The following is a 13,613-nucleotide window of genomic DNA, read 5'->3' as shown; positions in this document are numbered from 1 at the left end:
AATTTAAGAAGCAAAATAAAAATAGGCTTACCCAATATTGTAGGAGTGCTTCTATAGCCCTAAACTCAAAAGGTAAAGGGTATGTGACAAGTTGTCCTTCTCCAGCCAACTGAGAAGGGAGTTCCCGGAAGAGCCATTGCTCTAAATTTAAATTACGATAATCTAGTATCAGAAGACACTCTGGAGTTATCACAGCTTTCAAGTACTGTAAAAAAAAAAAATTATACATAGGTACAGACATGCACACATACATGCATATAAGGGAAAGAAAAACATTCATAAAATAGGATTTGGATTAACCCTATTTGGATTAGGTTCTGGATTAACCCTAAACCAAATCACTATTAAAAGAAAAAAGAGGGGCACCTGGGTGGCTCAGTAGGTTAAAGCCTCTGCCTTCGGCTCCGGTCATGATCCCAGAGTCCTGGGATCAAGCCCTGCATTGGGCTCTCTGCTCAGTGGGGAGCCTGCTTCCTCCTCTCTCTCTCTGCCTACTTGTGATCTCTGTCTGTCAAATAAATAAAATCTTATAAAAAAAAAAAAGAAAAAGAAAAACAGATATTTTTAAAAGAAAGGAAGCCTAAAATATATGTACTTCTACCTCACTCTCAACACAACTACATATGAAGACTACAAATCAAGACTTCCAGGATATCAAGAGATACCCAGGATAATCAGGAGAACAACAGGGAACAAAGAAAACAAGACAAGGTATTCTTTTCTTTATTTTTTTTTAAAGATTTTATTTATTTATTTATTAGAGAGCACAAGTAGGCAGAGCAGCAGGCACAGGGAGAGGGAGAAGCAGGCTCTTCGCTGATTGGGGAGCCCAACGCGGGGCTCAATCCCAGAATCCTGGGATCATGACTTGAGCTGAAGGCAGCTGCTTAACTGACTGAGCCACCCAGGCGCCCCAAGATAAGGTATTCTTAAGCCATATATTTGGTAGACTTTTAAAAAAGATTTAGTTTAATCATGACTACTTTGGCTGAAATGTAAAAGTTGCCTTTTTAAACTGTCACCAAAACATATTAAGCTAATCTGAAATTATAAAGACAAAACATAGCCTTAGTACTCTAATTTAGAGAGCAAGAAATTAGAAATTTATACTAAAGACTGGCATCATTTAAGTTAGAAGAGTAGCCTGTGGCCACTGTATTAGTGATATAAAAATTAGAAATTATTCACATTTTCCCACAAGATATTATGAAAATTTTTAAAACATAGAAGTTGAAAAACTACCCAGTGAACACCTATAAATATATCATTAAGACTGTACAAATAACATTCCTCTAAATTTGCTTTATCACACACTTCTCCCTTCATCAAAGAGATAATTTAAAAAAAAAAATTTTTAATTCCAATATACTTCACAGAGTGTTGTGTCAGTTTCAGCGGTACAATACGGTGATTCAACACCTCATACATCACTCAATGCTCATCACAAGTGCTCCCCTTCATGCCCATCACCTGTTTCCCCCCTCCCGTCCCCACCTCTCCTCTGGTAATCATCTGTCTGTTCTCTAGAATGAAGAGTTTATTTCTGCCTGTGCTCTCGTCTAGGATTTTTATGGTTTCAGGTCTCACATTTAGGTCTTAATCCATTTTAAGTTTATTTTTGTGTATGGTGTAAAAAAGTGACCCAGTTTCATTCTTTGGGATGAGGCTGTCCAGTTTTCCCAGCACCATTTATTGAAGAGACTGTCTTTTTCCCATTGCATATTCTTGCCTATTGTCAAGATTAATTGACCATATAAACATGGGTTTGTTTCTGGGTTTTCTATTCTATTTCTGATCTGTATGTCTATTTTGTATAATTACCAAACTATTTTGACTACTACAGCTTTGCAACAGATCTTAAAATCTGGGATTGTGATGCCACCAGCTTTGTTCTTCTTTTTTAAGACTGCTTTGGCTATTTGGGGTCTTTTGTGGTTCCATACAACTTTTAGGATATTGTTCTAGTTTTGTGAAAAATGCTGTTGGTGGGAGGAAAAGATGGTGGTGGAGTAGGACGCTAGGCTTGCCTCCTCCCCACCAGTACAACTTAGGTAACTATGAGACCATCCTAAATACCCCAGAAATTAATCTGATGGCTGGCAGATCAAACTCCACAACTAAAGGTAGAGGCGAGACCACAAAAAAGAAGACAGGAAGTATGGAGATGCAATTTGTGCCTGCTGTGGTGGGGAGGGAGCCAAGGTCTTGGGGAAGGACAAGAGGCAAACTAGCACGAGACGCATGGGGAAAACAAATCCCACAGCAATTTTCAATTTTCAAGTGGTTTGAGGAGCAGGAAAGCCTGAATTTTGTGAGTTAAAGCCTGGGGTTTTTTAAAGGTCAGCATGCTTGGAACACAGAGGACACTAGGGTGGCTCCTGGAGAAAAGGCAGGGCAAACAGCAATCTGAACAGCACCTGGGGCGCACAGTGGGGAAATGGTAGCTGTTCATCTTGGAAAGTGCCCCACAGAGGTAGCATTCATGGAGAGACCACTCAAGGGACAAAGGAACAGATAGACACCACTTCTCTCCCCTGCCCCTCAGCAGAAACACTGAGCTGCCTGCAGAAACCAGCCTAGCAGCAACCCTCATTACCTAACTTGCTTACACCAAGTCTCACCACGCCACATGCTGGAGGAACGGTCATCTCAGTCCTGCCTTTCTCACTCCCAGCACAGCAGGCTCCCTACCTCAGAAGACCAACCCAAACCCCTGCTCATCCCGCATTTCCTGACCCAGGAGTTTTACAAGGCCCTGGTTTCCATGGCAGTGGCAAGAGCTCTCATTTCACAAGCAGACCAGAGCATACCTAGTTAAAATGTGCCACATTCAGGCCAGACACTGTCCACAACAGGCAAAGAAAGCCTCTCTAGATGACTGGCCTGAAGGATAAAGTGGCCAGGACACAACAGCAGAGCTCTGCCAGCACACACTGGAGATACTTGCAGAAGTGCCAGGCTCTGGGAAACAGGGGACACTATATTTCAGGGCACTATAGGACCTCTTTTTCATAAGGCCATTATCTTTAAGAGCAGGAGAAATAAATGACTTTGCTAACATGCAGAGATAAGGCACAGAGACTCTGACAAAATGAGAAGTCAGAGGAATTTACCCCAAATGGAAGAACAGGACAATGCCACAGCCAGAGATCTAAGCAAAACAGATATAAGTAATATGCCTGATGTAAATTTAAAATGATGATCAAAAGGATACTCAATGAACTTGAGAAAAGAGTGAAGAATATCCATGAGATCCTTAATGAAATGAAGAATAATAAAGAGATACAGGGACCAATAAATGAAATGAGAAACATTTCGCTTGACGGAACGAAGAGAAGCCAGGAAGAAGCAGAGGAATGAGTTAATGACCTAGAAAACAGAGTAATGTGATCAAGCTGAACTAAAAAGAGGAAAAAGAATTATGCATCAGGAGAACACTTATGGAACTCAGTGACTACCAAATGTAATAACATTCACCTTGTAAGAGTCCCAGAAGACAGAGAAAAGAGAGTAGAGAATTTACTTGCTGAAGTAATAGCTGAAAACTTTCCTAATCTGGGGAATGAAACAGATACTCAGATTCAGGATACAAAGAACTCCCAACAACATCAACAAAGGCACAACCACACCAAGACATATTGTAATTAAAATGGCAAAATATAGTGATAAAGAAAAAAATATAAAAAGCAGCAAGACAAAGATGATGGTAACATACAAAGGAAACCCCATAAAGTTATCAGATTTTTCAGCAGAAACTTTCCAAGACAAAGGGGTGGCATGATATATTCAAAGTTCTAGATGGGGAAAACCTCAAGCCAAAAATACTTTATCCAGAAATGCTATCATTCAGAAAAGGAGAGCAAGAGTTTCCCAGAGAAACAAAAACTAAAGGAGTTCATGACAAATAAACCAGCCCTGTAAAAAATATTAAAGGGGAATCTCTGAGTGCAAAAGGAAAGACTAAATAAAAATGACACTATAAAGTTTAGAAACACAAAAGTAGTAAAAATGAATATATGTGTAAAAAAAAAAAAATCAGTCAAGGAACTCACAAATTGAAAGGATGAAAAGTAAGATCCCATATACCTAAATCAAGGTTGGGGGGGCAGGGAGAATGGTTCCAAACTTAAATGACTATCAACTTCATAAAGACTGCAATAGGTATAAGACGTTATGTACAAACATAATGATGACCACATATCAAAACCAATTATAGATATGTAAAAAAAAAATAAAGAGAGGACTCCAAGTATATCACTAAAGACACCCAGCAAACTATGAAAAAAGACAAGGATCAGAGAAAATCCTGAGAAACAACCTCAAAACAAGTAATAAAGTGGCATAAGTACATTTCTTCCAAATTACTTTGAATGTAAGTGGACTAAACATTCTAATAAAAAGACATAGGTTATTAGATTAAAAAAAAAAAAGATCTATTGGCTGCTTACAAGAGACTCATTTTAGACCTAGACACAGACTGAAAGTGAGGGGATGGAGAAGCATCTTTTATGCAAATGGAAAAGAAAGCCAGAGTAGCAATAACTTATATGGGACAAAACGACTTTAAAACAAAGACTAGATTCCGAACACCTAAAAATCCAACAGGAGATGGAAGAAAAGAAAAGCAGCAATTCTAGAAACAGACAATTGACCACTTTCTGAAAGGTAGGACCTGCAGAGAAGTGAATCCAAAGTGACGGGAAGATAGACTGCAGGGGGAGGGGCCGGCTCCGAGCAAGTGGCAGAGCAACGGCGCACAAAATCAGAACTTTTAAAAGTCTGCTCCACTAGAAAGACAACTACCATATGATCTCCCTGATATGAGGAAGTGGAGATGCAATGTGGAGGGCTTGGCGGGGGGGCAGGGGGTGTAGGAAAAGAATAAATGAAACAAGATGGGATTGGGAGGGAGACAAACCATAAGAGATTCTTAATCTTGCAGAACAAACAGGGTTGCTGGGGGGGACAGGGGTCGGGAGAGGTGGCGGGGTTATGGACGTTGCGGGGGGTGTGCTGTGGTGAGTGCTGTGAAGTGTGTAAACCTGGCAATTCACAGACCTGTACCCCTGGGGCTAAAAATACATTATATGTTTATAAAAAAAATAAAGAAATTAAAAAAAAAAAAGTCTGCTCCACTGAGGGACAACGCTCCAGAGATTAGGCCAGGGTGGAGCCCATGTGGGGACAGTGTGGTCTCAGGTCTTGCGGGGCCACAGAAGGATCGGGGGTGCCTGAGTGTCACAGAGCTTGCAGGTATTAGAGCAGGGAAGCCGGTTACAGAGACGGAGCCAAGGAGTGGGCGCTCAACTCAGGGTACCTTAAACTGTGATCCATGGCACAGTCACGCTACTGCTCTGAGCAGAGACCCCACAAGTGGCAGATTGGGGACACCCCCCTGGAAGAGCAGCAGTGATCTGCTGGGTTTGGAGACTCCAGGCAGGGCTGTATGCCAGAGACAGAGACACTTGGTCACAGGCTGGGTGAGCTCGGAGTGTGGCTGGAGGCCAGGGAGACAGGAGTGATTGAGCGCTTTGCTCTAAGGGTGCACTCAGGAGTGGGGCCCCGAGCTCTCAGCTCCTCCGGGCCAGAGACTGGGAGGCCACCATTTTCATTCCCATCCTTGGGAACTCTATGGAAAGCATTCAGGGAACAAAAGCTCCTGAAATTGAAACCAAGCAGATTACTTAGCGCCGTCCCTGGCAAAGGTGGTGCAATTCTGCCTCGGACAAAGACACTTGAGAATCACTACAACAGGCCCCTCCCCCAGAAGATCAGCAAGAAATCCAGCCAAGACCAAGTTCACTCATCAAGGAGAACAGTGGAATTCCAGAGGAGGAGGAAGCCAAGCATGGAATTTATGGCTTTCTCCCCATGGTTCTTTAGTCTTGCATAGTTAATTAATTTTTAAAAATTTTTAAATTCTAATTTTTTAAACTTTTACTCTTTCCTCTTTTAACGTTTTTTAACTAGTTTATCTTAATAATATCTGTCATTAAAAAGTATTTTTGAACTTTCATTATTATAGTAAGATTTTATCCTTCATTGTATCTAAATTATTTTTTGTATACACATAGGGCTTTTTCTTCTAAAAAAAGTTTGGGATACTTTTTTCTTAAGATTTTATTTTTTTATTTATTTGACAGAGAAAGGGAGATCACTAGTAGGCAGAGAGGCAGGAGGAGATAGAGGGGGAAGCAGGCTCCCCTCTAAGCACAGAGCCCAATGCAGGACTCTATCCCAGGACCCTGAGATCATGACCTGAGCTGAAGGCAGAGGATTAACCCACTGAGCCACTCAGGCACCCCTGGGATACAACTTCTAATAGATCAAAATATACCCCTAAACCTAGCACAGGGCTTTGTTCTAGTCTCCAGCCTGAGCAAATTCTCTCCACTTTTTTTCTTTCTTTTCCCAACCAACTTATCAACTCCTTTTTTAGAATTTTTTTTTAAAAATTATTATTACTATTTTTTAAAGATTTTATTTATTTGACACAGAGAGAGAGATCACAAGTAGGCAGAGAGGCAGACAGAGGGAGAGGGAGAAACAGGTTCCCCGATCAGCAGAGAGCCTGATGCGGGGCACGATCCCAGGATCTTGAGATCATGACCAAAGCTGAAGGCAGAGGCTTAACCCACTGAGCCACCCAGGCACCCCTAAAATTTTCATCTTTATAGTCATATTCCATCCCTTCATCGCATTTACCCTTTTGCGTGTGCATGTGTGTGTGTGTGTGTGTGTGTGTGTATAAAAGTTTTTTCTTTAAAATTATGGGGAGTAGTTTCTTCTAAGAGACCAAATGCTCCCCAGATTAAGTGGGTGGCTCTGTTCTATTCACCTATCTAATATATACATTTTCTTTTCTTTTCTTTCTTTTTCCTTTTTCTTTTTATTCCAAACTTCTTTTTACCCCTTTCTTCATCCCCATGATTTGTGGTCTCTTCTGATTTGGTTAACACACATTTTCCTGGGGTCTTTGTCACACTTTCAGTATTTTATTCTCTCCTTCATGTATTCTTATCTGGATAAAATGACAAGGTGGGAAAAACTCACCACAGAAAAAAGAATAAGAGGCAGTACTGATGGCTAGGGACCTCGTCAATAGGGACATTGGTAATACGTCAGATCTAGTGTTCAGAATGACAATTCTCAAGGTGCAACCTGGGCTTGAAAAAGGCATGGAAGATATCAGAGAAACCCTTTCTGGAGAAATAAAAGAACTAAAATCTAACCAAGCGGAACTAAAAAAAGCTATTAATGAGGTGCAGTAAAAAATGGGTGCTCTTACTGCTAGGATAAATGAGGCAGAAAAGAGAATAAGGGATACAGAAGACCAAATGACAGAGAATAAAGAAGCTGAGCAAAAGAGAAACAAACAACTACTGGACCACGAAGGGAGAATTCAAGAGATAAGTGATTCCATAAGACAAAACAACATTAGAATAATTGAGATTCCAGAAGAAGAAGAAAGAGAGAAAGGAGCAGAAGGTATATTGGAACGAATGATTGTAGAGAATTTCCCTAATATGGCAAAGGTAACAAGCATCAAAATCCGGGAGGCACAGAGAACCCCTCTCAAAATCAGTAAGAATAGGTCTACACCCCGTCATCTAATAGTAAAATTTACAAGTCTTAGTAACAAAGAGAAAATTCTGAAAGCAGCCTGGGACAAGAAGTCTGTAACATACAATGGTAAAAATATGAGATTGGCAGCAGGCTTATCCAGAGAGACCTGGCAGGCCAGAAAGAACTGGCATGATATATTCAGAACACTAAACAAGAACATGCAGCCAAGAATACTATATCCAGCTAGGCTATCATTGAAAATAGAAGGAGAGATAAAAAGGTTCCAGGACAAACAAAAACTGAAAGAATTTGGAAACACCAAACCAGCTCTATAGGAAATATTGAAAGGGGTCCTCTAAGCAAAGAGAGAGCCTAAAATATATATATATTTAATATATATACAGAGACAATATACAGTAATAGTCACCTTACAGGCAATACAATGGCACTAAATTCATATATCTCAATAGTTACCCTGAATGTAAATAGGCTAAATGCTCCAATCAAAAGACAAAGGGTATCAGAATGGATTAAAAAAACAAAACCCATCAATATACTGTCTACAAGAAACTCATTTTAGACCCAAAGACATCTCCAGATTTAAAGTGAGGAGGTGGAAAACAATTTACCATGCTAATGGACATCAAAAGAAAGCTGGTGTGGCAATCCTTATATCAGATCAATTAGATTTTAAGCCAAAGACTGTAATAAGAGATGGGGAAGGAACACTGTATCATACTCAAAGGGTCTGTCCAACAAGAAGAGCTAACAATTTTAAATATCAATGCCCCAACATGGGAATACCCAACTATATACACCACTTAACAAAATCAAACAAACATATCAACAATAATACAATAGTAGTATGGGACTTTAATGCTCCCCTCATTGAAATGGACAGATCATCCAAGCAAAAGATTAACAAGGAAATAGAGGCCTTAAATGACTTACTGGACCAGATGGAAATCACAGATATATTCAGAACATTCCATCCCAAAGCAATAGAATACACATTCTTCTCTAGTGCACATGGAACATTCTCCAGAACAGATCACATCCTGGGTCACAAATTAGGTCTCAACCGGTACCTAAACCGGTACCTAAACTGGGACTATTCCCTGCATATTTTCAGACCACAATGCTCTGAAGCTAGAACTCAATCACAAGAGGAAATTTGGAAAGAACCCAAATATATGGAGACTAAAGAGCATCTTTCTAGAGAATGAATGGATCAACCAGGAAATTAAAGAAAAATTGAAAAAAATTCACGGAAACAAATGATAATGAAAACACAACGGTTCAAAATCTGTGGGACACAGCAAAGGCAGTCATGAGAGGAAAATATAAAGTGATACAAGTCTTTCTCAAGAAACAAGAAAGGTCTCGGGCGCCTGGGTGGCTCAGTGGGTTAAGCCTCTGCCTTCAGCTCAGGTCATGATCTCACGGTCTTGGGATTGAGCCCCGCATCGGGCTCTCTGCTCAGCAGGGAGCCTGCTTCCTCCTCTCTCTCTCTCTTTCTGCCTGCCTCTCTACCTACTTGTGATCTCTGTCAAATAAAAAAATAAAATCTTAAAAAAAAATAATAGAACAAATCAATGAAACTAGAAGCTGGTTCTTTGAAAGAATTAATAAGATCGATAAACCTCTGGCCAGACTTTTTTTTTTTTTAAGATTATTTATTTATTTATTTATTTATTTGACAGACAGAGATCACAAGTAGGCAGAGAGGCAGGCAGAGAGAGAGGAGGAAGCAGGCTCCCCGCCGCGCAGAGAGCCCGATGCCAGGCCCGATCCCAGGACCCTGGACTCACGACCTAAGCCAAAAACAGAGGCTTTAATCCAGTAAGCCACCCAGGCGCCCCTCTGGCCAGACTTATTAAAAAGAAAAGAGAAAGGACCCAAATAAATAAAATCATGAATGAAAGAGGAGATATCACAACCAACACCAAAGAAATATAAACAATTATAAGAACATATTATGAGCAACTATATGCCAGCAAATTTGACAATCTGGAAGAAATGGATGCATTCCTAGAGACCTATAAACTACCACAACTGAACCAGGAAGAAATAGAAAACCTGAACAGACCCATAGCCAGTAAGAAGATTGAAGCAGTCATCAAAAATATCCAAACAACAAGAGCCTGGGGCCAGACAGGCTTCCCAGGGGAATTCTACCAAATATTTAAAGAATTAATTCCTATTCTCCTGAAACTGTTCCAAAAAATAGAAATGGAAGGAAAACTTCCAAACTCATTTTATGAGGCCAGCATTACCTTGATCCCCAAATCAGACAAAGATCCCATCAAAAAAGAGAATTACAGACCAATATCCTTGATGAACACAGATGCGAAAATTCTCACCAAAATACTAGCCAATAGGACCTAACAGAACATTAAAAACAGTACATTATTCACAACAACCAAGTGGAATTTATCCCAGGATTGCAAGGTTGTTTCAACATCCACAAATCAATCAGTGTGATACAATACATTAATGAAAGAAAGAATAAGAACCATAGGATACTCTCAATAGATACTGAAAAAGCATTTGACATAATACAACATCCTTTCCTGACCAAAACTCTTCAAAGCATAGGGATAGAGGGTATACATACTTCAATATCATCAAAACCATCTATGAAAAACCCACTGCTAATATCATTCTCAATAGAGAAAAACTGAGAGCTGTTCCAGAACAGGAAGGGATATCCATTATCATCACTGCTATTCAACATAGTACTAGAAGTCCTAGCCTCAGCAATTAGACAAGAAAAAGAAATTAAAGGCATCCAAATCAGCAAAAAGGAAGTCAAACTATCACTCTTTGCGGATGATGTGATAGTTGATGTGGAAAACCCAGAAGACTCCACTCTAAATTCGCTAGAACTTGTACAGGAGTTCAGTAAAGTGTCAGGATATAAAAATCAATGCACAGAAATCAGTTGCATTTCTATACCCCAACAACAAGACAGAAGAAAGAGAAATTAAGGAGTTGATCCCATTTATAATTGCACCCAGACCCATAAGATACCTAGGAATAAACCTAATCAAAGAGGCAAAGAATCTGTACTCAGAAAACTATAAAGTACTCATGAAAGAAATTGAGGAAGACACAAATAAATGGAAAAATGTTCCAAGCTCATGGATTGGAAGAACAAATATTGTGGAAATGTCTATGCTACCTAAAGCAATCTACACATTTAGTGCAATCCCTATCAAAAATCCCATCCATTTTTTTCAAAGAAATGGAACAAACAATCCTAAAATTTATATGGAACTAGAAAAGACCTTGAATAACCAGAGGAATATTGAAAAAGAAAGCCAAAGTTGGTTGCATCACAATTCCAGACTTCAAGCTCTATTTCAAAGCTGTCATCATCAAGACAGTATGGTACTGGCACAAAAACAGACACATAGATCAATGGAACAGAATAGAGAGCCCAGAAATAGACCCTCAACTCTATGGCCCACTAATCTTCGACCAAGCAGGAAAGAATGTCCAATGGACAAAAGACAGTCTCTTCAATAAATGGTGTTGGGAAAATTGGACAACCACATGCAGAAAAATCAAACTGGACCATTTTACACCACATGAATATAGACTCAAAATGGATGAAGGACCTCGATGTGAGAAAGGAATCCATCAAACTCCTTGAGGAGAACACAGGCAGCAACCTCTTCGACCTCAATCACAGGAACTTCTTCCTAGGAACGTCGCCAAAGCCAAGGGAAGCAAGGGCAAAAATGAACTATTGGGACTTCATCAAGATCAGAATCTTCTGCACAGCAAAGGAAACAGTCATCAAAACCAAAAGACAGGGCACCTGGGTGGCTCAGTGGGTTAAGCCGCTGCCTTCGGCTCAGGTCATGATCTCAGGATCCTGGGATGGAGTCCCACATCGGGCTCTCTGCTCGGCAGGGAGCCTGCTTCCCTCTCTCTCTCTGCCTACCTGTGATCTGTCTCTGTCAAATAAACAAATAAAATCTTTAAAAAAAAAATTTAAAAAACAAACAAACAAAAAAAACAAAAGACAACTGAGAGAATGGGAGAAGATATTTGCAAACGACATATCAGATAGACGGCTAGTATCCAAAATCTATAAAGAATTTATCAAACTCAACACCCAAAGAACAAATAATCTAATCAAGAAATGGGCAGAAGATATGAATAGACATTTCTGCAAAGACAACATCCAGATGGCCAACAGACACATGAAAAAGTGCTCCACATCACTCAGCATCAGGGAAATACAAATCAAAACCACAATGAGATACCACCCCACACTGGTCAGAATGGCTAAAATTTATAAGTCAGGAAACGACAGATGCTGGCGAGGATGCAGAGAGAGGGGAACCCTCCTACACTGTTGGTGGGAATGCAAGTTAGTGCAACCTCTCTGGAGAACAGAATGGAGGTTCCTCAAAAAGTTGAAAATAGAGCTACCCTATGACCCAGCAATCGCACTACTGGGTATTTACCCTAAAGATACAAATGTAGTGATCCGAAGGGGCACGTGCACCCAAATGTTTATAGCAGCAATGTCCACAATAGCCAAACTATGGAAAGAACCTAGATGTCCATCAACAGATGAATGGATAAAGAAGATGTGGTGTGTAAATACACACACACACACACACACACACAAATGGAATACTATGCAGCCATCAAAAGAAATGAAATCTTGCCATTTGCGATGACATGGATGGAACTAGAGGGTATTGTGCTTAGCAAAATAAGTCAATCAGAGAAAGACAATTATCATATGATCTCCCTGACAGGAGGACGTTAGAGGCAACATGGGGGGCTTGGGGGGTAAGAAAAGAATAAATTAAACAAGATGGGATCGGGAGGGAGACAAACTGTAAGAGACTCTTAATCTTATAAAACAAACTGAGGGTCGCTGGGGAGAGGAGGGTAGAGAGAGGGGGTGGGGTTATGGACATTGGGGAGGGTATGTGCTATGGTGAGTGTTGTGAAGTGTGTAAACCTGGTGATTCACAGACCGGTACCCCTGGGGCTAATAATACATTCTATGTTAATAAAAATTAAAAAAAAAAAAAAAGACTATAATGTGAGACAAAGAACAGTATATGATAAGGGACAATCCAACAAGAAGATGTAACAATTTAAATATTTATGCACCCAACATGTTATTTGGGAGCACCCAGTGAATAAAAACATAAAGAACGTAAATGATACTAATACAATAATAATAGGGGACTTTAACACCCTACTCACATTAAGGGACAGATCCTTTAAACAGAAAATCAAAAAGGAAACAATGCCTTCAATTAACAGATGGGCCAGGTGGATTTAACAGATATATACAGAACATTACATCCTAAAAGAGCAGAATACACATCCTTTTCGAGTGTGTGTGGAACATTCTCCAGAACAGATCATATATTAGGCTACAAAACAAGCCTCAACAAATTAAAAAAGACTGAAGTCATACTGATATCTCTACTGACCACAGTGCTATGAAACTAGAAATCAACCACAAGAAGACATCTGGAAAGAACACAAATATATGTTCACAAACAATGAATGGGTCAACCAGGAAATATTTAAATATAAAAAGGTACATGGAAACAAAGGAAAATGAAAATAGAGGCTCTAAACTTTTGGGACACAGCAAAAGTGGTCCTAAGGAAGTATAGAGCAATACAGGTCTTCCTCAAGAAGCAAGAAAAATCTCAACCTAATCTTACACCTAAGGGAACTAGAAAAAGAATAACAAGCAAAGTCTAAAGCCAGCAAAAATAGAAAATAAAAAAGATTAGAGCAGAAATAAATGATATAAAAACTAAAAACACAATAGAACAAATTAATGAAACCAGTAACTGTTTTCTTGGGGGGAGGGCGGAAATCAATAAAATAGATAAACCCTTGGCAGACTCATCAAGAAAAAAAGAGAAAGAACCAAAAATAGTATCAAATGAGAGGAGAAATAATAACCAACACCCAAAATACAAACAATTTTATGAGAATATCAGGAAAACCTATGCCAAACTGCATAGCCTAGAAGAAATGTGTAAGTTCCT

At 39.6% G+C, this 13,613-nt stretch overlaps 1 protein-coding gene across 3 annotated transcripts in view; it reads right to left on the bottom strand.

Moving 5' to 3' along the window:
• The window catches only part of MRS2 (magnesium transporter MRS2), a 37,322-nt gene that overhangs the window by 12,993 nt on the left and 10,716 nt on the right, over positions 1–13,613 (bottom strand). For all 3 annotated transcript variants that reach the window (XM_059179478.1, XM_059179479.1, XM_059179480.1), the window contains exon 5: positions 32–205. In XM_059179478.1, the coding sequence (XP_059035461.1) occupies positions 32–205 (174 nt within the window). The remainder of the gene's footprint in view (positions 1–31; positions 206–13,613) is intronic.

This window comes from Mustela lutreola, chromosome 6, assembly GCF_030435805.1.
Source record: "Mustela lutreola isolate mMusLut2 chromosome 6, mMusLut2.pri, whole genome shotgun sequence".
Taxonomy (NCBI): Eukaryota; Metazoa; Chordata; class Mammalia; order Carnivora; family Mustelidae; genus Mustela; species Mustela lutreola.
Note: the sequence above shows the minus strand (reverse complement) of the source record. Positions and strands in the feature narration are given on the sequence as shown.